Below are 26089 nucleotides of genomic sequence, written 5' to 3' on the forward strand. Positions count from 1 at the left end.
AAGTATAACATGAAAAAATTTTTATTTAATAAATTATCGAACTAGTAAATTTTTTAGAATAACGATTTCTCATATAATATATTTAAGAATCTTAATATTTAATTAACACGTCATTTAATTTTTTTACTTCCGATCTTCCTCATTCTCTATTTTCTTTAAGCAATGTATTGAAATTGTTTTTCTCTAGTTCATAATCTTCGATTGTATATGCAATAAATCAAAGGATTGACTCATCTTTTGACATAACATGTCTAGAAATCAAAAGATTGACTCATCTTATGACATAACATGTCTAGAGAATATATTAACATATAAATATAATTGTTCAAAATATCAAAATATCAAAATGAGATATTGAAGTATTACAACTATTTTCAAATTAGAACTTCATTTACACAATGAATTAGTTTAAAGTTCAAAAATGGTATGAATTAATGATGTAATTACTCTATCTTTGTTCCTTAACTAAATGAAATGTCTCAAATTTTCTAGGTTTCTGAAGATGATATTATCTTTTCATTGAATTGGGACCTGCTATCTTCCTAGATCTCATCTTGTTTCTTCAAAATTTATAAACTTTAACTAAATTCTCTGCTTTGGCCAGTGAACTCGTTGTCACCGGTCTCCTGATATTGACTTTGTCGTTTATAGGGTTATAACGAGTGAAGAATAGTTGTAGACTCCGATAATATTAATGAGGCCTATGTGCTGAATAAATACCGCAATCAAATCATTCATAATTTTTAAATCATTAAAGCTAATAAAATGTCACTCTATGCTTATTATTTATCATTTGGCTATCATTGCGAGAACTTGTCTTTTTGACCGTTCTATTTCTACTTTATCGTTTATGTAATAGCGAATACTCTTTGTCGTTTATGTAATAACGAGTACTCTTTGTCGTTTTATGTAATAACGAGTCATTATTATTAAACGTAAGTATAAGTGTATTTAATAATGCAATAAAAAATACATAATTTACAAATCTAGTAATGGTAAGGTCTATTTGCATGCATATTATTACTTATTTAATTATTGTTCTAAGAAATTATATTTTTTATATTTATCTTTCCGTTCCTAATTTTGTCGTTTATACGAAGTATGAAGTGTAGTCGAAGACATAAATAATGCTAAATGATGTGCATGCGTGGATTTAATACCGCGACAAATTAATAATCATAATTTACAAATCTATTAATTTTTTTAAAAAAAAATCTTCTAGCTGATTGATTCTTTCTTCACTATTATTTTGACCAGTCTTATGATTGAAAACTTAAAAAAAAGAAATCAAAATTTAGTTGAAAGAAGACCAAGAAATGGAGAATAAGATGGAGTAATAAAATACATAACTATGCAAATATTAATTTAAACAACAAATTGAGTTAGTAAAATAGTGTAAACAAACAAGACCCAATATTTAAAATTTAAAATAAGAGCCAAGACTAAAAAAGGAGAGTAAAAATAACTCATTTTTACTTAGAGAAAAAGTTGAGATAAATTGGTAATAAATAAAAGATGTAATAATAATAATTAAGATGGCATAGACGTAATTTGTTAGAAAAGTGGATGGCAATTTAGGGTTACCAAAGTTGAAGCTTAAGTAGGGTCCACGCTTTCTGTCTATGCGTTATGTTCCTCGATGTGGCCAACCTTACCGTAATCCAACAAAGTCTGATTCTCTCTCTAAAAACTCTCTCTCTCTCTCTCTCTCTCTTGTCAGTCTTTTTATTATTGTAAGTAATCCTTCTTCTTCTCTGAAACGGAATAAAAATTTCCCCTGAAACTCAATTTCTTTTGTTTTCCGATTCATCTCCGGTGTCGGGTGTCGGTGATTCTCTTTTTGAAATTAAAAAGATCGTATCTTTCTGTGTTTTTTTATTGTTTACTGGTGTTTTGTATTGTAACAGCTTTAATCAACTGAAAAGAGTATAGATAGAGTGTTTTTTGTTGTTGTAAGAATTCAAAAATGGGAGAAACAGCGAATCACGAGCATCCTCCGCAGCCTCAGCCCACGCCGCCGCGGCCACCTGTTGTTCTTCCGCCGCTAGGAGCCGCAAGGGGACCTCCTTTCCCTCCGGCTGAACAGCTACTGCATCTTCATTACTGCATCCACTCTAACCCTCCATGGCGTTAGTCTCTTTCTCTCTTTCTTGAATTTATTATATCTCGTTTTCATTCTTCTCTTTTCAGATATGATTATCACCTGGAAAACCCTTGTGGGTTTATTGATGGGATCTGGTTTTTGTAATCTGTCTTTTGTTTGTTTACTGAATCTGTTCTTTTTCTTTCTTTCTTTCTTTTTGTTTGTTTGTTTGTTTGTTTAGATTCTGAATTTCTTTTCCATGAGTAAATCTTGCTTATAAAATGTATCTTGCTGCTCATTTTCCCCCAAATTGTTATATGGGTAGTTGAATTCAGAGTTTTTTAAATTGACTTTTGTATTCAAATGCATCCAATTCATGTTTATGGGTCCACAAAAGTAAAAAAAAGACAAGTTTTTTGCCCTAATACTCATTCCTGCCTTATTGTGATGTAATTTTTTGAAATCTGAATTGAATAACAGCTCAATCTGTGCTCTTGGCATTTCAACACTATATTGTGATGCTTGGAAACATTGTTGTGGTTGCTACTCTGCTTGTGCCTAGAATGGGTGGAGGTCCAGTGAGTATTCTTATTGCTCTTTCGAATGAATAAACTTAATATTGTTATTATTATCGAGTTTAAGAAAAAATGGTTTGTGAATTTTGACGAATAGGGTGATAAAGCCCGTGTGATTCAATCATTGCTGTTTATGTCGGCAATTAATACTCTTCTTCAAACATGGTTGGGCACGAGGCTTCCAACCGTTATGGGTCCATCACTGGCTTATTTATTGTCTGTTTTGGCTATTATCAATGATCTCTCTAATGAGACATTCTTCTCCGAGCAGGAGGTAAGAAATTCCATCTGAATTACCAAAATATACTTATGAAATCTTGCTCCATTAGTTTATCGGTGTTTAAACTCGCGTGTTATCATTTAATTTGATGTGGAAATGGTTAGTATAAACTATAAAGCCATTTTTTGTCGTAAGCGAGAATCACACGTGTTTTGTTTGTTACTTTAATCTACTGTTGTGATCTCCTTAACTGTTTTACTAATTTGGTGCAATTCGTTTGATCACTGTGTTTACTGTATTTCCACTTATAACCTTTTGATTTTCTCCATTAAAACCGAAAGAAAAGAGAGGATTTTGATGGCTGTGATGTTTGGCTGCAGAGATTCCTCCACACAATGCGAGCGATTCAAGGATCACTGATAGTATCTTCGTTTGTTACCATTTTGCTTGGATACAGTCAAGTTTGGGGTAAATTTATAAGGTAAATGTTGCCCTTTTCCTACATGAATTAAATTAATGTTCGATATTTATCTATATTGATTTTTTGGTTTTTCTCCTTTTTTGCAGGTTTTTGAGTCCTCTAGTTATTGTTCCCGTCGTGTGTTTGGCAGGCCTTGGTCTATTCGGACGAGGGTTTCCACAGGTATTGTGCTGCATTGTGATTAATCACGTTTTACTTCGCGAATATTGATAATTCTGATATTTTCTTTTTCTTATTATTTTTGAAATTGAAGCTTGCAAATTGTGTGGAGATTGGTCTTCCTATGCTTATCTTACTTGTCATATCGCAACAGGTTCAAAATCTTTGAGATTCATTAAGGGGTTGTTTATTTTCATGACTTATTTAGGAGACTGACTGAAAATTGTGTTTTTTATCTATCCCATTGCAGTATTTGAAGAATATTCACCCTATAACGCGCCCGATACTCGAGAAGTTCGCTTTGCTAATTTGTGTTGGGCTCATATGGTCATTTGCAGCTATTCTTACTGCTGCTGGTGCTTATAATCGAGCCAAGGCTGAAACACAAACTAGTTGTCGTACGGATCGTACGTTCCTTATGTCGTCTGCTCCATGGTATATGCTCGTTTGAAAAACACCACAGCAGAATGGAGTATCGGAACGTATGAGCAGGACATTGGTGGAGAAAGTTCGATGTATGTTGTCTAATGCTGGGTTAGACATGAAATTTTGGGCAGAAGCTGTGTCATACGCTCAACATTTGGTAAATCGCCTACCATCATCTGCACTTGGTGGCAAGACTCCATTAGAGGTATGGTCTGGAAAACCTGCAACTGATTATGATTCTTTGCATATTTTTGGTTCTACTGCATATTATCATGTAGCTGAATCAAAGTTGGATCCACGAGGAAAGAAGGCTTTTTTTATGGGATTTACTACGGGAGTTAAAGAGTATCGCCTCTGGTGTTTGGATGCAAAGAAAACCATTATCAGTAGAGATGTTACTTTTGATGATTATTCAATGTTGAATAAGGTAACACCAGACAAAATTGATTGTACTCCGCAACAGGTGGAGTTTGAGCAGATAAAGATGAGCCCAACTAGAAGTGACTCTCCGACGACAGACGAAGAGTTAAATGAGGAAGAGGTTCTGACCCAAGAACCTTCAGAACAAAGTGAATCAATTGTTGTTAATAGGCCAAGACGAGTTATTCAAAAACCAGGTCGGTTTGTTGACATGGCGGCCTATGCACTTCTAGTCGTAGATGATGTTTCATCCACTTTTTCAGATGTCAGTCGAAGTACTGAAAATGGAAAAAAGAGAGGTGTTATGGAAGATGAGATGCAATCTATTCAGAAGAATGAGACATGCAAGTTGAGATATCTACGAAAAGAGAAGAAGGTTATTGGTTGTAAATGGATCTTTGCTAAGAAAGAAGGATTTCCTGAAAAATTTGATGTTCGCTACAAAGAAAAATTGGTAGTTAAAGACTACGCTCAGAAGGAAGGAGGTGATTATAATGAGGTACTTTCTCATGTTGTTAAACACTCTTCCATTAGAATTTTGTTGGACTTGGTAGCGCAAATGAATTTGGAGCTAGCTCAACCAGATGTGAAGACCGCAGACATACACGGTCATTTGAATGAGGAAATCTACATTTATCAACCAGATGGATTCAAAGTTGCTGATAAAGAAAATTGGGTTTGCAAGTTGAACAGATCATTGTACAGGTTGAAGCAATCGTCGAGACAATGGTACAAGCGACTTGATAAGTTTATGATTGAGCACAAGTACACAAGAAGCAGATTTAGTTCATGTGTGTATTTGCGCAAATTGCAAGATGAGTCTTACATCTATCTACTCTTGTACGTTGATGATATGTTGATAGCATCAAAGAGCCAATATGAAGTTGACAAGTTGAAGGCTCAATTGGGTAAAGAGTTCGAGATGAAAGACATGGGGAAAACCAAATCTAATTGTTTAGATTTGGTAAACATCTTCCGCGTTTGAGCCGGCGCTGAGGAGCGCCAATTGGAAGCACTGAAGGACTATTTTTAATATTGAAGAATTAGTATTTGGATATTGTGCCAAGGTGGAGATTTGTTGTTTTTGGCACAATTAGAATCCCACATCGGAAGATGATGGGAGTGAAAGAAGTTTCTTAGTATATAAAAGAAACTATATTCACAATTAGCAGAAATCCCACATCGGAAGATGATGGGAGTTGGGGAAGTTTCTTAGTGTATAAAAGAAACTCTCCCCTCTTTGGTTTATTGCACCCAAATTTGTATCTCTTATTCCTTATTAATTGATAGCCTTAGTGCTCGGAGACGTAGGCAACATTTTGGCCGAACTCCGTTATCAAATTCTGTTAGTGTGTTCATTCTTTTGTTTTCTTCTTTTGTGGTTCTGTCAGGGTTTTTCCCCAACAAAAGACACAACTTCGGATCCATTTGTTGATTTTGGTGGAGCTTCATTGATTTCAGAGACCTATTTAGTTAATTGTGTAATCTTATTTATTAATTTTCTTGATTTAACTCGAATAACAAAATTTATGAACTTACATTGCAATGAGTTTGTAGGACTCCAAGAAAGTCCTTTACCATTGAGCCTTTGGAAACTGAGAGTATTATTCCTACATTTTATGGGGAAAAATAATGGAACAAATATAAAATTAAACGTATGAATAATATAGAATTAAGTATTAATTAAGAAAAATAATAAAGAATTATAAAATCATAGTTAGATAAAGAGTTTTGGAGATTTTATATCGGTGTCAATTAACTAGAATAGTATCACATTAAAACGAGTAAAACCCGACAAACAAACTTTTGTGGTTGATTTTATTACTCTTGAAAATATTGATATGAAATTATGACCTTTGCTGCTTATTAGAGGAGGGTGTATGATTTTTTATTTATTTAATTAAGTTGTGAAAACTTATAATTTAATTTGGCTTAATTTGGATTCAATTTTTTATAAATAAAATAAACTTTATTTTAAATTTAAAGAAATTTGTTTACCCTATTTACGAATCTATTTTAACTATCAATGAATTTTAAAATTCTTTCAGCTACTAGATATTGTCTGTACTGATGGCTGCGGCCCAATGGCCCATTAATATCTCATACATATGGATTTTACTTTTTGTATTGTGTTAAAAAGGGTTTGCGAAGATTTTAAGAGTTTATTGGTTAAATTTGTTAAGAATTTACAATAATTTATATAAATACTAAGTCAAAATTCACAGTATAATTTGTATTATTATCTAAAATAGATGTTATCTATGTGAGCCATGAGTTTACCTATGTGATATATGGTTGAAAATATAGGAATAATTTTTTAGCCACTAAAAATTACCTATTTGTATTATATTTTTAACTTAGAAATTATTATATTAATATTTTGATAAATAACTTGTAAGTTGTGTGTATATTTATTTTGTAAAAGTTTATAATTAATATACATGTTATAATTTTGTGGACCATAATCTTTTTTCCATTGGACATCCCCCATCTAGTCATCCACTCCTCACAAAAACTAAATTTAAGTAAAATAGCTTATGTTTGATTAATTAGGAAAAACAATTACCATCATCAAAAAATAATATTGAACTTTATATATAAAGTAATTTAAATAATTAGTTTACTTAAATACTTGCTTCATAATAAATTTAATTTTGAATAAAATAATATTATTTGATAAAAGTGATTTTAAAAACAAATTATTTGGTTGTTTTAGTATAATTTATTTATTTATAATATGAAAAATGTAAATTATTTGGTTGTCTTATTATTCATACAAAATATCTCTGGACCAAATTAAACAAAAATAAAACACATTAATATTTGAATTATAATCCAATAATAATTCTATCAAATAGTTAAAAAAAAAATAAACACACTAAATAAATAATCGTCTAAGAAATCTTACATCAAATAAAAAATCATAATTTAAAAAAAAAAAAATAAGAGCATTTTTTTAACTATTGAATCTTTGGTGTAAAATCTAATTTAACAAGAATTGTGATAAAATGTTGATTTTCAAACAGGGCCCCCATATTAATAAGCCCAACAATCTCTGGCTCATCATGCTTAGACAGGCCCATACCCTTTAATAGAATGTATGATATCTGTATATTTTATTGTTGGATAAATTTTAAATTTAACATTATAATGTTTTTGTCATAATTTAGCATTTTTTTAATTATTTTTATATTAAAATTTAATTATTTTTTACTTTATCAGAATTTATTTTTTACTTTTTTAATTATTTTAAATATTTTTTAATTTAAATTGAGATTAATCCTTGATCAATATAAAATCAAATTCACTAATAAATCTTTTTTTTTTTAATTTATTTGATCCTCAACTTATTTTATATCAGGTAATCTAGATTCAAATTTTCTGTCAAAAATCAAATTGTCCTAATTCCAAAAAAATTATTATATTTTAAGACTTTGACTTTTTTTATTATAAAATTCGGTTTTATTATTTTATTATTATAATAATTATTATTTTAATTTAAGATTTTGACTTTTTTTTACTTTCATTATTAGTTTTAAATGTTTTAAAATTAGTTTTTTGTGACACGGTTATTTTATTAAATTTGAGTTTTTTAATTATTATTTAATAAAAACAATTTCTAAATTATAAGTTTTTTATTTTTTAAAAATTATTTTAATTTATGTAATTAATTTTATGAAATTACTTTTTTTTCTTTAATTAAATAAAAAAACTGAAACTAATAAAGTTTAAATAAAAAGGAAATTTGAAGTTAATATAATAAATAATTAAAATTTCAAAACATGAAATTTCAAAAATAAACACTAAATTTCAAAAAATTATTTATTAAAAAGTGAAATTTTAATTTAAAATAAAAAAAAAATCTTATTCACCAAAAATTAATTTAAAAAGTGAAATAAATAAAATAAAAAATAAGTGAAATAAATAAAAATAAAAATTCTTAAAAAAACGCTAATTGAATTAAAAATAAGAATTATAGGTAAATTGAATTTCATACTAAAATTTTGATCAAATTAACCTAAACTTAAATTATGAGGGCTATTTAAAATAATTTTATTTTTTAAAGAAAATTAAATGTAAAAGGTAATAATTAGCTAAGATAATTTTTGTAAGAAAAATGTTCAATTTGACAAAAAATTTGAAAAAAAAAACTACATTTTACGTTTATCTATTTTATTTTCTATATTGAAATAGCTGAATAATTATTATCTAAAATGTTACTAGTCATAAGTTTCATAAATAAAGTTCTCCTACTTTTGTTGTTTTTTGAAGTAATCTATTATTTGGGAGCGTAAGTTGTATTTAAGAAAAATAAAATTTAACAAATTTCAGTTATTCTTAAAATTTAGATAAATAATATTGTATTTATTTGCTTTCTTTTATTAAATAGAATTGTCTTTTTTTTAATATTAAATTATATATAATAAAATAAATAATATAATAATAATATTTTAAACTTATTGATAATAAAAATTATAATATAAGAGTTCCTCTTGATTTTCTTGAAGAAAGAAGAAGTTACTATTGATTCCCCTGAGATTAGACCTTTTTTTAAATTTTTGCTTGAAAACTGGTTTCTTTGTCTGGAGTCGGCGCCGACCTATCCGTACATGATTTATTTTTACTCCTATTCCATTCCTTTCTTTTCAATTAATGTTAAAATAACATCAAGTATCACAAAATATAAATCTAAAAGTTTTGATTTCTATCAAAATGAGGCTTGAACTTTTCATTAACATTCAAATGAACAACCATTATAATTTCTTTAAATGTGAATGACCTAATTGCAATGTTAAAAGTCTGGTCTTATCGGCCCAATTCTAGTTTCGGTCGGTATAAATGTTTTGGTGAAGGACATGTTCGACTACCACTTAAATAGTTTTGTGAGTAAAATCATGTTCATGCAAATATTTTAATACTATAGAGTTAACCTTACATAAATTGGTGGTGTTATTTGTGGATCGCAAGTTGGTGATTCATTATTCGTGTGATATTTTACGTTGAAAAAATATGAATGGTTGTGAAGTTGATCATTGTTATACTTTTATTTGTAGAGATTGTCTTGTATTACTCATATGGAAAAAGTTGTGTGATCTTAAGTTTCCTTCAAAAATCTTATTGTTTGAATGAAGTGTCATTCAGAGAAGGATCTTGATGTATATTAAATTGATGTATATTAAATGATGCAAATATATTATGGTTAGTCAATAAAGAACATGTTCTGAAGAGATATTGAGATGGAGAAGACATTTCATTTTTTTTTCCAGTAAAAGACTGGTGATTTGTAACATATTTTGGAACATTATTGGTATTTATTTGGCAATTTAAATCAATTGTTGAATGTTCGAAATTTTGAATTCGGTTGGATTGAGTCGATGAATCGATATCTCAATTATCTTTTGATCGACCAATTGACTCGAAAGTAGGGAAATCTATTGAATTCAATTTAGTAACAAAACTATGTGTTCAATAATCATTGTCAATCTTGAGATAAGCCAAAACTTTGTTGAAGAGGAGAAAGTAACAGTAGTTATGATTAATTTTGCAATATGGGTAACAACCAAAATAATTTGAATATATATACAAACATATTTTTATTTTGAACATAAGAAGGTTGATTGACACTCATGCCTAGAACTGAGTATCGTACATAAACGTTCGTATTTAACTCGGATAAGTCGTGTTAAACTCTCAATCGTGTCGTGTCTAAATCTTATGTGTGTCGTATCGTGTCGTGTTGTGTCGTGTCTAAATCTTATGTGTGTTGTATCGTGTCTTGACCCACTCAAAATATTATGATTTAGACTCTTTCGTGTCGTGTTATTCGTGTCCACGAGTTTATTCGTGTCGTACTAACTCATGTTTAAATTCGTGTTTCGTGTTATTTCGACTAGATTTTATTATAGTGTCAACACAATCGTGTATTCACACTCATGTTAATTAATTATTTATTTATATATATTAAATTGAATTGTTAGTAAAACTTATAAAATATTATTATATTATAAAAGTTAAATTATTATTATATATTTTGTTTGAATGTTTTAATAATAATTAAAAATTTTAAAAGTAATATGTAAATTAATAAAAGTAATACGTGAGATAATTATTATGAGACTCAAATTTCTATTCATATAATTTATTTAATATTTATATTTTATTTTAGTATTTTAGTATATTTAATTTTAATTATATATATTATATTTATAAAATTAAATAATTTATAAATTTAATGAAAATGTAAATATATTTATAGAGACGTGACCATTTGATAATGTTAATGTAAAAGTAGGTAGTTTGAGAAAGAAAATAAGAGAGAAAGTGGGAAAGGTAGGTAAAATTTATAAATATATATTATTATATTATTAAAATTAAAATTATTATTATATATTTATTATTTAATGTATTAATAATAATTGAAATTATAAATAATTAATAAAATAATATCGAATAGAATTATTAATAGACTCATAGTTATTCATATAATTTATTTTTTATTTTAATTTATATTATTTAAGTTAATATTTTATTTTAATATTATATTTTAGTGTGTTTAATTTTAATTATAAATATTATATTTATGAAATTAAATAATTTATTAATTGAATAAAAATGTAATATGTTGAGAGAATGTTGATGTGGGTAGCTTAGATAATTTAATTAATTGTGTTTATGTCGTTTCGTGTGTATACTCGTGTTCGTGTCGTCTCTATACTTGTATCGTGTCTATACTCGTGTCATGTCCGTGTCGACTCGTAACCGTTTTTCGATCGTATAAACTCATAATCGTGTCGTGACCGTATCGTCTCGCGCTTGTATCGTGTCCACCAAAGACCCGAGTGAGATAATATCGTATCGTGTCGTTCCGTATAAATATCGTATTGGATCGTGTTGGTTCGTCTACTCATGCCGTCCTCCTAAATCACCGCGAAAAAAAATAATTTTATTTATGATTTTACTTGTTATATTTTATGTTATATTTAAAATATTATTAATTTTATAATGTATTTAATATAAGTAGTTTAATTTAGTTGTTTAATTGATATAATATTTTTTTTAAGAGGTCTTAAATCAAATCTTATTAAAGTGTTTTTTTTTTCAAATGTGTAAAATAATTTTGAATAGTTAATCCCTAATTAATTTATAGATTATTATATTTATGTTATTTATTAAAACTGATATTAAATTAGACTGCTATTAATAAAATAATGTTAGAATTTTCTATTATTCAAAAAGAATAATATGAGTATTTTAACGTCATTTTCTTTGTTTTCTATTTGATATTTATATATTAAAAAATCCGAATAGCTATATGAAGTAAATGGAAAGTACATAATTATGAGGTTGAAATGAATCTCACCAATACAAATGCTAAAAAGAAAGAGACACCATTATGAGTAGCCAAGAAATTGAAAGCTATTTCAAAATTATCTTTCTTTTTTAAATGAACTGTAGCAATTGATTGATTTTTTTTTTTTTAGCAAAAGGTAATAATGTTAAACTTTTTACCAAAATGTAATATTATTAAACTTAATTTACCGAAATAATTTTGAAATAATTAGTGAAATATATAATACTCGAAAGATTCATAATAAATAATAATATATTTTAATACGAAAAGTATAAAATAAATTTAATAGTTTAATGTACATATAATAGACTAAAGGTTTATTTGCGCGAATCAGCATTAGTTTTCACTAGAGTTGGACAATGGGTTAGCTAAATACGAACCGACACGATATTTGTACGGAACGACACGATACCCTGTTGTGAATAGTCTAATGGTGGTGAATACATGGCGGTTACCTATTGGCTGTCTGTGGGTCGTCGTCGGGATTGAGGGGAGCATGCGGAAAATAAACGAAGCTCCGGTCACTCTCATCCTTTTCTTACGCGCACACACTCCATTACTTTTTCCTGTCTCCAGAATTTACATTTTCTCACTCCTTATCTCCAAATTCGTAGTCAGCAATGCACGAATTTCAAATTACGGCCAATTTCGAATGATTTTGTTAGATACCCATCTCTTTTTCTATCGATCGAGGAGTAATAAATAATGTTTGAAGCAGTGGAGAACTCTATTAATAGAAAAATAAGTGAGTTGTCAATAATCTCTTTGTGACACATATTTATGTTATTTATTAAAAATATAAGATTGAAAGATGAGATCAAGATATTAGATTATTATCCTACATTTTCTAGGATTTAATGGAGTTATATATAATTAGAGAATAAGAAACCAAACATCAATCATTTTTTTTATCTGGAAAGAAACATGATAAGATTTTATTATATATTACTTAGATTTTGTAGGGTAATATATTGAGCTGGACAATGGGTTAGCTAAATACGAACCGACACGATCCAACACGATATTTATACGGAACGACACAATATAATATTATCTCACTCGGGTCTTGGGTTGACACGATACAAACACGAGACGACACAGTCACAATACGATTATTAGTTTATACGATCGAAACACGGTTACGAGTCGACACGGACACGACACGAGTATAGACACGACACAAGTATAGACACGACACGAACACAAGTATACACACGAAACGACATAAACACAATTAGTCAAATGACCTAAGCTACCCACTTTAATATTCTCTAAACCTATTACATTTTTATTCAATTAAAAAATTATTTAATTTAATAAATTTAATATTTATAATTAAAATTACACACTAAAATATAATATTAAAATAAAATATTAACTTAAAATAATATAAATTAAAATAAAATATAAATAAAAAATAAATTATATGAAAAAAATGTAAGTCTATTAATAATTCTCTTCGATATTATTTTATTAATCAATTATTAATTTTTTAATTATTTATAATTTCAACTATTATTAATACATTAAATAATAAATATATGATAATAATTTTAATTTTAATTTTAATAATATAATAATATATATTTATAAACTTTACACACCTTTCCCACTTTCTCTCTCATTTCTTTCTCAAACTACCCACTTTTATATTAACATTATCAAATGGCCACGTCTCTCTAAATATATTTACATTTTCATTAAATTTATAAATTATTTAATTTTATAAACATAATATATATAATTAAAATTAAATATACTAAAATACTAAAATAAATTATTAAAATAAAATATAAATATTAAATAAATTATATGAATAGAAATTTGAGTCTCATAATAATTATCTCACATATTACTTTTATTAATTTACATATTATTTTTAAAATTTTAAATTATTTTAAAGTTTTAATTATTATTAAAACATTCAAACAAAATATATGATAATAATTTAACTTTGATAATATAATAATATTTTATAAGTTTTACTAACAATATAATTTAATATATATATAAATAAATAATTAACATGTGTGTCAAGAGACACGATTGTGTTGACACGATAACAAAATCTAGTAAGAATAACACGAAACACGTATTTAAACAAGAGTTAGTACGACAAGAATAAACTTGTGAACACGAATAAACTCGTGAACACGAATAACACGATACAAAAGAGTCCGTGAATCTTAATATTTTGAATGGGTCAAGACACGATACGACACACATAAGATTTAGACACGATACGACACGACACGATTAAAAGTCTAACACGACTTGCCCGAGTCCACCATTTGTATTGACTTAGCAAATACTCCAGCCTAAACATGACACTTAAACTATAATAACTTATATATTATTTTATTTACTTTGTCGTGCTTTTTAATATATTGTACATTGGAGTAGTGTTCATTCTTTCAATGACCTATATAAGTGGACTATGAATTTTATTATGATATCACTTTTTATGGTTGTGATCTGAATTAGAAGAAAAGGGAAAATAATATATATATATATACATATATACATATATATATATATTATTTTAAAATATTTATATGATAATTAAATATTATTTTTAATAATTTAAATATAATTAATAGTAAAAATTAAAATAATAACTAAAATAGTTTATATAAATATAAGGGTAAAATAATCTTTTATGTTTTTATTCATTTTCTTATACCACCAACTGAACATAAAATTATAAAACATATACAATTTATACCTCTTTTATATTTTCAACCAAACACATGTAACTTATATAATTTATACATCTTGATACCCAATATAACTTATACCCTTTACAACTTGTACCAATATAGTACTGCGTACCAAACTATGTCTCAAGATATATGATTGTAGGTTGGACATCAAACAAGTCTTAAGAAAAATCACACTCACCAAAAAGAAGAAAAAAGACCCTATTATTTCTTAACTTTTAAAATTTTAAATGTTAAGAAAATAATAATTATTTTTATAAACAGTAATTTATTTAATATAGTTATTGTGCATAAGCTTTTTAAGCAGAAAAGTAAAACTACAGATGTGCAAAGATTAAATTTAATGAGTAATTATAGATTAATTCAAATTTGTTAAGTTAATTGTGTCCACAAAATGTATACAAAATGTATTGGCACAGATTCACATCAGATTTCTATTGAAAATATTATGTAGATTGTGTTAATAAATCTAGATTGTTATGAAATATAATGTAATTATGAATAAATCTTAACAATTGTACAAATTAATTTCACTACATTAATGAGGTGAGAATATAACAATCAATTAAAAAACAAATATTATGAATTAACATAATACCAATATTCAATTATCAAATGCATCTAACATGTTACAATACAAAATAGTTTTATTTTTATTGAGACGATAACAAAATCTAGTCGGAATAACACGAAACACGTATTTAAACACGAGTTAGTACGACACGAATAAACTCGTGAACACGAATAAACTAGTGAACACAAATAAACTCGTGGACACGAATAACACGATACAAAAGAGTCCGTGAATCTTAATATTTTGAATGGGTCAAGACACGATACGATACACATAAGATTTAGACACGATACGATACGACACGATTAAGAGTCTAACACGACTTGCCCGAATCCACCATTTGTATTCACTTAGCAAATACTCCAGCCTAAATATGACACTTAGACTCGGTAGTTTAAACATGTTCAGTTAACTTCTTTGTTGCAATTAATAAGGAATGCTCGTGATTCTATCTATCAAGGCTCAATGTGTTTGGTCTTTATCATCCACATGAATTTTCCATCATTGTATACTACGGAGATAAATAATACTATAATAACTTATATATTATTTTATTTATTTTGTCGTACTTTTTAAGATATTGTAGATTGGAGTAGTGTTCATTCTTTCGATCAATGACCTATATAAGTGGACTATGAATTTTATTATGATATCACTTTTTATGGTTGTGATCTGAATTAGAAGAAAAGTGAAAATAATATATATATATATATATATATATATATATATATATATATATATATATATATATTATTTAAAAATATTTATATGATAATTAAATATTATTTTTAATAATGTAAATATAATTAATAGTAAAAATTAAAATAAAATAAATATTAAAATAATAACTAAAATAGTTTATATAAATATAAAGGTAAAATAGTCTTTTATGTTTTTATTCATTTTCTTATACCACCAACTGAACATAAAATTATAAAACATATACAATTTATACCTTTTTTATATTTTCAACCAAACACATGTAACTTATATAATTTGTACATCTTGATACCCCATATAACTTATACCCTTTACAACTTGTACCAATATATTACTGCGTACCAAACTATGCCTCAAGATATATGATTGTAGGTTGGACATCAAACAACCCTTAAGAAAAATCACACTCACCAAAAAGAAGAAAAAAGGCCCTATTATTTCTTAACTTTTAGAATTTTAAATGTTAAGAAAATAATAATTATTTTTATAAACAGTAATTTATTTAATATAGTTATTGTGCATAAGCTTTTTAAGCAGAAAAGTAAAACTACAGATGTGCAAAGATTAAATTTAATGAGTAATTATAGATTAATTCAAATTTGTTAAGTTAATTGTGTCCACAAAATGTATACAAAATGTATTGGCACAGATTCACATTAGATTTCTATTGAAAATATTATATAGATTGCGTTAATAAATCTAGATTGTTATGAAATATAATGTAATTATGAATAAATTTTAACAATCTCATTTCTCTATTTTTGTACAAATTAATTTGACTACATTAATGAGGAGAGAATATATCAATCAATTAAAAACACAAATATTATGGATTAACATAATACCAATATTCAATTACCAAAAGCATCTAACATGTTTTAACACAATACAAAATAGTTTTATTTTTATAATTTAACTTATTATTTATTATAGATTAACACAATCTATGAAGTCAGGACTAATAATGAATGAAAACAGTTGGGGCAGTGAAGAAGAAAAATAATAGCATGTTAATAATACATATTTTTATTAAAACAATATTTGGACATCTTTATACAAAGTATTTATAGGGATAATTATTATTTTATATATCTTTTATATCTATCAGACTAAACAAATGAATACAAAGTATTTGTTAGACAATCAATCATAAATATTTTATATATCAGTGTTTTAAGAGTTTTGATCAAACAAAAAAAAGTTAACCTCTTAAATATATGAAACATATGTGAGAGTGACATAAATAAACAATCACGAGACTTAAAATGATTAAGAAGAGTATTATTAATTTCAAAATTTTAATAATGAAAGCAAAAAAGGTTGATATCACTATTTAAAACCATATATTTATGTATATATTAAATGAAAATGAAACAATGATTTACCAACAATGGAATAATGTAGGCGTGACTTAAAACTAAGTATAAATTACCCTTGCTAAGTTATATTATTATATTTTGGGATAAAGACCTTACACTTATTTATTTGACATTGTTTAAGGATGAATTATGTCAAGTTTTATAATGAATTTATTAAATAAAAGAATCCAACTTTGATGGTTTTATTATATATATTATTAGAGTGGTTGGGATAATTTACTCTCATGCGTTTACTTGACATCTCTAATTTATCATTCATTTTTCTATTCTTAATGTCTTTTTCTTAATTAGTTTATATTAGTGACATTGAAATAAATAATTAATTCATATATGTGAAATAAGTCTACATTGATTTCTCGGTAATAATATTTTTTTAAAAATTTTATGTATATTAAAAATGAAAAAAAAAAATCGTTTAAGTAACGAAAAAGTATAACATGAAAAAAATTTTATTTAATAAATTATCGAACTAGTAAATTTTTTAGAATAACGATTTCTCATATAATATATTTAAGAATCTTAATATTTAATTAACACGTCATTTAATTTTTTTACTTCCGATGTTCCTCATTCTCTATTTTCTTTAAGCAATGTATTGAAATTGTTTTTCTCTAGTTCATAATCTTCGATTGTATATGCAATAAATCAAAGGATTGACTCATCTTTTGACATAACATGTCTAGAAATCAAAAGATTGACTCATCTTATGACATAACATGTCTAGAGAATATATTAACATATAAATATAATTGTTCAAAATATCAAAATGAGATATTGAAGTATTACAACTATTTTCAAATTAGAACTTCATTTACTCAATGAATTAGTTTAAAGTTCAAAAATGGTATGAATTAATGATGTAATTACTCTATCTTTGTTCCTTAACTAAATGAAATGTCTCAAATTTTCTAGGTTTCTGAAGATGATATTATCTTTTCATTGAATTGGGACCTGCTATCTTCCTAGATCTCATCTTAAGTTTCTTCAAAATTTATAAGCTTCAACTAAATTTTCTGCTTTGGCCAGTGAACTCGTTGTCACCGGTCTCCTGATATTGACTTTGTCGTTTATATAGTTATAACGAGTGAAGTATAGTTGTAGACTCCGATAATATTAATGAGGCCTATGTGCTGAATAAATACCGCAATCAAATCATTCATAATTTTTAAATCATTAAAGCTAATAAAAGGTCACTCCATGCTTATTATTTATCATTCGGCTATCATTGCGAGAACTTGTCTTTTTGACCGTTCCATTTCTACTTTATCGTTTATGTAATAGCGAATACTCTTTGTCGTTTATGTAATAACGAGTACTCTTTGTCGTTTTATGTAATAACGAATCATTATTGTTAAACGTAAGTATATGTGTATTTAATAATGCAATAAAAAATACATAATTTACAAATCTAGTAATGCATATTATTACTTATTTAATTATTGTTCTAAGAAATTATATTTTTTATATTTATCTTTCCGTTCCTAATTTTGTCGTTTATACGAAGTATGAAGTGTAGTCGAAGACATAAATAATGCTAAATGATGTGCATGCGTGAATTTAATACCGCGACAAATTAATAATCATAATTTACAAATCTAATAATTTTTTAAAAAAAAAATCTTCTAGCTGATTGATTCTTTCTTCACTATTATTTTGACTAGTCTTATGATTGAAAGCTTAAAAAAATAATCAAAATTTAGTTGAAAGAAGACCAAGAAATGGAGAATAAGATGGAGTAATAAAATACATAACTATGCAAATATTAATTTAAACAACAAATTGAGTTAGTAAAATAGTGAAAACAAACAAGACCCAATATTTAAAATTTAAAATAAGAGCCAAGACTAAAAAAGGAGAGTAAAAATAACTCATTTTTACTTAGAGAAAAAGTTGAGATAAATTGGTAATAAATAAAAGATGTAATAATAATAATTAAGATGGCATAGACGTAATTTGTTAGAAAAGTGGATGGCAATTTAGGGTTACCAAAGTTGAAGCTTAAGTAGGGTCCACGCTTTCTGTCTATGCGTTATGTTCCTCGATGTGGCCAACCTTACCGTAATCCAACAAAGTCTGATTCTCTCTCTAAAAACTCTCTCTCTCTCTCTCTCTCTCTTGTCAGTCTTTTTATTATTGTAAGTAATCCTTCTTCTTCTCTGAAACGGAATAAAAATTTCCCCTGAAACTCAATTTCTTTTGTTTTCCGATTCATCTCCGGTGTCGGGTGTCGGTGATTCTCTTTTTGAAATTAAAAAGATCGTATCTTTCTGTGTTTTTTTATTGTTTACTGGTGTTTTGTATTGTAACAGCTTTAATCAACTGAAAAGAGTATAGATAGAGTGTTTTTTGTTGTTGTAAGAATTCAAAAATGGGAGAAACAGCGAATCACGAGCATCCTCCGCAGCCTCAGCCCACGCCGCCGCGGCCACCTGTTGTTCTTCCGCCGCTAGGAGCCGCAAGGGGACCTCCTTTCCCTCCGGCTGAACAGCTACTGCATCTTCATTACTGCATCCACTCTAACCCTCCATGGCGTTAGTCTCTTTCTCTCTTTCTTGAATTTATTATATCTCGTTTTCATTCTTCTCTTTTCAGATATGATTATCACCTGGAAAACCCTTGTGGGTTTATTGATGGGATCTGGTTTTTGTAATCTGTCTTTTGTTTGTTTACTGAATCTGTTCTTTTTCTTTCTTTCTTTCTTTTTGTTTGTTTGTTTGTTTGTTTAGATTCTGAATTTCTTTTCCATGAGTAAATCTTGCTTATAAAATGTATCTTGCTGCTCATTTTCCCCCAAATTGTTATATGGGTAGTTGAATTCAGAGTTTTTTAAATTGACTTTTGTATTCAAATGCATCCAATTCATGTTTATGGGTCCACAAAAGTAAAAAAAAGACAAGTTTTTTGCCCTAATACTCATTCCTGCCTTATTGTGATGTAATTTTTTGAAATCTGAATTGAATAACAGCTCAATCTGTGCTCTTGGCATTTCAACACTATATTGTGATGCTTGGAAACATTGTTGTGGTTGCTACTCTGCTTGTGCCTAGAATGGGTGGAGGTCCAGTGAGTATTCTTATTGCTCTTTCGAATGAATAAACTTAATATTGTTATTATTATCGAGTTTAAGAAAAAATGGTTTGTGAATTTTGACGAATAGGGTGATAAAGCCCGTGTGATTCAATCATTGCTGTTTATGTCGGCAATTAATACTCTTCTTCAAACATGGTTGGGCACGAGGCTTCCAACCGTTATGGGTCCATCACTGGCTTATTTATTGTCTGTTTTGGCTATTATCAATGATCTCTCTAATGAGACATTCTTCTCCGAGCAGGAGGTAAGAAATTCCATCTGAATTACCAAAATATACTTATGAAATCTTGCTCCATTAGTTTATCGGTGTTTAAACTCGCGTGTTATCATTTAATTTGATGTGGAAATGGTTAGTATAAACTATAAAGCCATTTTTTGTCGTAAGCGAGAATCACACGTGTTTTGTTTGTTACTTTAATCTACTGTTGTGATCTCCTTAACTGTTTTACTAATTTGGTGCAATTCGTTTGATCACTGTGTTTACTGTATTTCCACTTATAACCTTTTGATTTTCTCCATTAAAACCGAAAGAAAAGAGAGGATTTTGATGGCTGTGATGTTTGGCTGCAGAGATTCCTCCACACAATGCGAGCGATTCAAGGATCACTGATAGTATCTTCGTTTGTTACCATTTTGCTTGGATACAGTCAAGTTTGGGGTAAATTTATAAGGTAAATGTTGCCCTTTTCCTACATGAATTAAATTAATGTTCGATATTTATCTATATTGATTTTTTGGTTTTTCTCCTTTTTTGCAGGTTTTTGAGTCCTCTAGTTATTGTTCCCGTCGTGTGTTTGGCAGGCCTTGGTCTATTCGGACGAGGGTTTCCACAGGTATTGTGCTGCATTGTGATTAATCACGTTTTACTTCGCGAATATTGATAATTCTGATATTTTCTTTTTCTTATTATTTTTGAAATTGAAGCTTGCAAATTGTGTGGAGATTGGTCTTCCTATGCTTATCTTACTTGTCATATCGCAACAGGTTCAAAATCTTTGAGATTCATTAAGGGGTTGTTTATTTTCATGACTTATTTAGGAGACTGACTGAAAATTGTGTTTTTTATCTATCCCATTGCAGTATTTGAAGAATATTCACCCTATAACGCGCCCGATACTCGAGAAGTTCGCTTTGCTAATTTGTGTTGGGCTCATATGGTCATTTGCAGCTATTCTTACTGCTGCTGGTGCTTATAATCGAGCCAAGGCTGAAACACAAACTAGTTGTCGTACGGATCGTACGTTCCTTATGTCGTCTGCTCCATGGTATATGCTCGTTTGAAAACACTGTGTTTGATTTTTTTGTAAAAATTTACAGCTATGTATTGACAGAAAAAGTGTTTTCAATTTTTTTTACGATTTCTCATCTAGATTCAATCTCAAATGAGCCCATATCTTGTGTTTTCCGAGGTTTTCATGGAAATTATTTTTTCTCTTATTTGTAGGATCAGAATCCCTTACCCGTTGCAATGGGGTACTCCGATATTTAGAGCTAGCCATGTCTTTGGCATGATGGGGGCATCACTTGTTTCTTCTGCTGAGGTTATATTTTAAGTTTTCTTGGTTTTTTTTTCTATTGTTTGTGGTCTGTATGATAAAAAAATGCCTTCTCTTAATGCCTCTAATATGTTGTCGTTATATATTGTAGTCGACTGCAACATTTTATGCTGCGTCCCGTTTGTCTGGCGCAACACCCCCTCCGACGTATGTGATCACTCGAAGCATCGGTCTGCAGGTTTTTTTCTGTTTAAACCCTTTTGGATGGATTTTTGGAAATGTTATTGATTCTTTAAGGCCCTGTTTGATGAAAATAGCTCTCCCATCGTCATGCCAATCATAAAATTAAAATACCTTTTTTTATAACATTTTAAAATATTAAATACAGACTATTTTAATCATTTAAACCAAATATTTTGTTTTACTTTCAAATAACCCTATATTATCAATCTAAGTGTTGTTTTTGCCTGATTGCAGGGAATCAATCAGCTGCTCGACGGTTTAGTAGGAGCTATTGTTGGCAGTACAGCTTCTGTGTATGTTAAATAAACCCTAATCTCCATTTGAGTTATCCACATTATGGATTTGAAGTTTCCTATGTTTGTCTTTATTCAAACTTTATTTGTGTATTTTCGTAGAGAAAATGTCGGCCTTCTTGGACTAACTAATGTGGGGAGTAGAAGAGTGGTGCAGATTTCAACCGGTTTCATGCTCTTCTTCTCCATATTTGGTTTGTTACCATTCTTCATCTTCTTCTCTTTTTACCTATTTGATTTGATTTGATTGGATTGTCTCATTCAAGATTATTGCCCACTTTTGCAGGAAAGTTTGGGGCCTTCTTTGCGTCGATTCCAATTCCGATATTTGCAGCTGTCTTTTGCGTCTTGTATTCTATTGTTTGTGAGTATTTTTGTTTCAACGCCTGCATCTCAATTCAAATAATAATCTATCTGTTTAATTTTTAATGCTTTCTTGGCAGCTGCGATTGGGATTTCATTTGTTCAATTTGCCAATAAGAACTCGATTCGGAATATTTACATATTGGGTCTGTCTCTATTCCTTGGAATATCGATACCTCAGTATTTCGTGATGCACACTGACCTCACTGGGCATGGACCTGTCAGAACTGGGGGTGGATGGGTAAATTATTATTATTATTAATCTCTCTTTTCTTGATCCTCATGGGATTTTACAAGTTTTTGTTTTAAAATTAATGTGATGACAGTTCAACAACATATTGAATACAATATTCTCATCGCCTCCTACGGTCGCGTTGATAGTGGGGGCGATATTGGACAATACTTTGGAGGTGAAACATTCGAGGGACGACAGTGGAATGCCTTGGTGGACTCCTTTTCAAAGACGAGAAGGCGATAGCAGAAACGAAGAATTCTATAGTTATCCTCTTAGGATACATGAATATTTGCGCAGTAGGTTCTTTTGAAAATGAGGAAGAAAAGAAAAGGAAAGGTGAAAGGCAGATAAACTATTCAATTTGGTAGCAGAAGAAGATGATGAAGAAGAATCATTGTTGTAGATTTTCTTATTTACAATCTCAATTTCTCTCTTTCTCTTTCTTTTGTACAAAATTAAACCTCAGATAACTGCCTCAGGTTCCTTTTTAGCTATCAATTCTAGAGTTTAAAAGACATAATTTATCTCTTTTTTTAAAATTAATTTTCTTTTCATTATTATTCTTATTCATAGCCTAATTTTGAATGATTCTAGTTTTTTTAGCTTTGCTTTATTATGAAAATGTTAATTTGATTTGGTTCTAAAAATGTTAGTTTGTCAACCTAAGTTTGTTTCATTCTTAAAGTGTCAATTTAGGGGAAAAAAGACATTTTATTCTATAATTAATTTTATAGCAAACAAAATTGAGATTATTTGTGTGGTTACAAATTACAATCTCAACCTTATGTATTATTTTATATGCTATGACTATTTTATATATAGATTTGTTTATTACTATTTAATTATTTATGTATATTACTTTATTAGAATAATATATTTAATAATTTCAAATATTTTTTTATAATAATTTAATAATTTTGTTAAATAACTAAATCTAAATGAAATTATTATTTGTCTTATAGTATAAATGATGTTAGATGGAAAATTGATTGTAGCAAAACTATTTGAAGAAGAATGGGCATGTGGACAGTTGTCATCTTTAATTTTCACATATTTAAATATGTAAATATTTATTTTGAGAATTAATTTATTATAGGAAAATATTTTTGTTAGTAAATATATACTTAATAATTTAATTCATTTTAAATTAAATTATCAGTCTGATTGAATATTAAGATTATGGGTCATTAATTGTATTCCTTATCTATTGATGTATAAAAGAAAAGAACAAAAAGTAGAAAGAAAGTCTTCTTATAAGAAATTACAAGAAAACAGACCAATTTTTGCAAGTTTGTTTGGTGAAAGATTAATAGCATTTAAGAAGGGTACATGTAATAGATGAAAGATATATTATTAGAATTTAAAATTATTCAGAAGGATTTTTATTAAACAAAATTTTAACATTTAAAGGAAATTAAATTAAATCCATTCAAAACAGCAATGCATAACTTTTGAATTCAAATTTTTAAATAACTTTATAACGTTAGATTTATTATTATTATTATTTTAAATATATAATAATAAAATATAAAATATTTTAATTAATAAATAAAAAGATATATTTAATTATTAAATTATTTAAAAAATTCAAAAAAATTCAAATCGAATAAACCCTCAATATCTGTGTCCTATCATACTAACTGCTATGGTTCAGAGCAACAGGATGGGACCCAAAAGAGAATCTTAATAGCATTGAAAAAGTGGGACCATGCGGATGTGGTAATTGGTGTTCTGTTCTGCTCAATGTTTTTGTTGTGTTCTGATCTGCTCTATGTTTTTGTTTCCTGTGTTTTCTTTTGTATGAATCTGTTGACTTGTTTGAAACTGTGAACGGTACAGAACTGTGAACTGTAAAACTTATTAAAAAAAAGAAGTTAAATATGGGTATTAAGCTTTAATTATGAATCCAATTATTCCTTAAGCTAAACAAATTTCATAATATATATGTATTAATGGGAATATGTTAATGCTTCCTTTTGAATTCAACATTTTTATGCTATCATAGGTAATTTAGTTATGAATTCAGTTAATGCTATCATAGGTAATATATATGTTTCTAGATGAGTCATTACTTATACTAGCATTTAGCCCGTGCATTTGCACGAGTAATAATATAAAAACCGTGAAAAAAATTACGGATAACATTTTTTATTTTATTTTTAACCGTTTTAAATTTATGGGTGGTCAACACATAATCCGACCCAAGTATCCATTTACTCAACATCATTATATATTAGTTAGCTAAAAAGTTGAACTTATATTAATATTAAAACGTCCCGCATTTATCAAATTTGGTGTTTGAATTTAATATATAAAGTCTTTGTACCCTAGTTGGTTAAAGAGTTGTACTTGTTTTGTTAGGTTGCAAGTTCGAAACATACCTCTAGCATTTTTAATTTTATTTTTAACCGTTTTAAATTTAAAAATGGGTAAACCCACAATCCGACCCAAGTATCCAAATTAACCACAGCTCTCGACCCGGCAATCCGGACACTTTAAAAATTAAGCATCATTATATATATATAGATTAGTTAGTTTAAAAGTTGAACTTATATTAATGTTAAAACGTCCCGCGTTTATCAAATTTGGTGTTGAATTTAAAATATAAAGTCTTTGTAGCCTAGTTGGTTAAAGAGTTGTACTTGTTTTTGTTAGGTTGCAAGTTCGAAACATACCTCTAGCATTTTTTATTTTATTTTGAACCGTTTTAAATTTAAAAACGGGTAAACCCACAATCCGACCCAAGTATCCAAATTAACCACAGCTCTCGACCCGGCAATCCGGACACTTTAAAAATTAAGCATCATTATATATATAGATTAGTTAGTTAAAAAGTTGAACTTATATTAATGTTAAAACGTCCCGCGTTTATCAAATTTGGTGTTGTTTTTAAAATATAAAGTCTTTGTAGCCTAGTTGGTTAAAGAGTTGTATTTGTTTTGTTAGGTTGCAAGTTCGAAACATACCTCTAGCATTTTTAATTTTATTTTTAACCGTTTTAAATTTAAAAACGGGTAAACCCACAATCCGACCCAAGTATCCAAATTAACCACAGCTCTCGACCCGGCAATCCGGACACTTTAAAAATTAAGCATCATTATATATATATAGATTAGTTAGTTAAAAAGTTGAACTTATATTAATGTTAAAACGTCCCGCGTTTATCAAATTTGGTGTTGTTTTTAAAATATAAAGTCTTTGTAGCCTAGTTGGTTAAAGAGTTGTATTTGTTTTGTTAGGTTGCAAGTTCGAAACATACTT

The 26089-nt window shown here is 28.0% G+C and overlaps 2 protein-coding genes across 3 annotated transcripts; both read left to right on the forward strand.

Moving 5' to 3' along the window:
* The first annotated feature begins 1747 nt into the window (after positions 1-1747).
* On the forward strand, positions 1748-3969 carry LOC124938979 (nucleobase-ascorbate transporter 3-like). Its single transcript, XM_047479499.1, has 7 exons — positions 1748-2129; positions 2564-2661; positions 2756-2932; positions 3259-3359; positions 3446-3521; positions 3613-3672; positions 3769-3969. Exons 1-7 carry the CDS (start codon positions 1967-1969, stop codon positions 3967-3969), a joined length of 876 nt encoding a protein of 291 aa, XP_047335455.1. The 5' UTR covers positions 1748-1966.
* A 15182-nt stretch (positions 3970-19151) lies between these two features.
* Positions 19152-23351, forward strand: LOC124939790 (nucleobase-ascorbate transporter 3). Of its 2 annotated transcripts, XM_047480236.1 has the most exons (15): positions 19152-19243; positions 19418-19639; positions 20074-20171; positions 20266-20442; positions 20769-20869; positions 20956-21031; positions 21123-21182; positions 21279-21463; positions 21643-21739; positions 21846-21932; positions 22172-22230; positions 22333-22424; positions 22517-22594; positions 22674-22834; positions 22920-23351. In XM_047480236.1, the coding sequence occupies exons 2-15, from the start codon at positions 19477-19479 to the stop codon at positions 23136-23138; spliced, it is 1653 nt and encodes a 550-aa protein (XP_047336192.1). In that variant the 5' UTR covers positions 19152-19243; positions 19418-19476; the 3' UTR covers positions 23139-23351. The 2 variants fall into 2 exon arrangements, with proteins under 2 accessions (XP_047336192.1, XP_047336191.1); XM_047480235.1 differs by lacking the exon at positions 19152-19243 and having other exon boundaries at positions 19264-19639.
* The last annotated feature ends 2738 nt before the right edge of the window (positions 23352-26089 follow it).

Source organism: Impatiens glandulifera, chromosome 5 (assembly GCF_907164915.1).
Source record: "Impatiens glandulifera chromosome 5, dImpGla2.1, whole genome shotgun sequence".
Taxonomy (NCBI): domain Eukaryota; kingdom Viridiplantae; phylum Streptophyta; class Magnoliopsida; order Ericales; family Balsaminaceae; genus Impatiens; species Impatiens glandulifera.

What these genes read in the sequence shown, in the direction of transcription:
- LOC124938979 (XM_047479499.1), top strand. Translation starts at nt 1,967, where the DNA reads ATGGGAGAAACAGCGAATCACGAGCATCCTCCGCAGCCTCAGCCCACG. An exon ending in CTAGAATGGGTGGAGGTCCA is followed by an intron (nt 2,662 to 2,755) that starts GTGAGTATTCTT and finishes TTTGACGAATAG; the next exon opens with GGTGATAAAGCCCGTGTGAT. An exon ending in CATTCTTCTCCGAGCAGGAG is followed by an intron (nt 2,933 to 3,258) that starts GTAAGAAATTCC and finishes GTTTGGCTGCAG; the next exon opens with AGATTCCTCCACACAATGCG.
- LOC124939790 (XM_047480236.1), top strand. Translation starts at nt 19,477, where the DNA reads ATGGGAGAAACAGCGAATCACGAGCATCCTCCGCAGCCTCAGCCCACG. An exon ending in CTAGAATGGGTGGAGGTCCA is followed by an intron (nt 20,172 to 20,265) that starts GTGAGTATTCTT and finishes TTTGACGAATAG; the next exon opens with GGTGATAAAGCCCGTGTGAT. An exon ending in TACTTGTCATATCGCAACAG is followed by an intron (nt 21,183 to 21,278) that starts GTTCAAAATCTT and finishes ATCCCATTGCAG; the next exon opens with TATTTGAAGAATATTCACCC.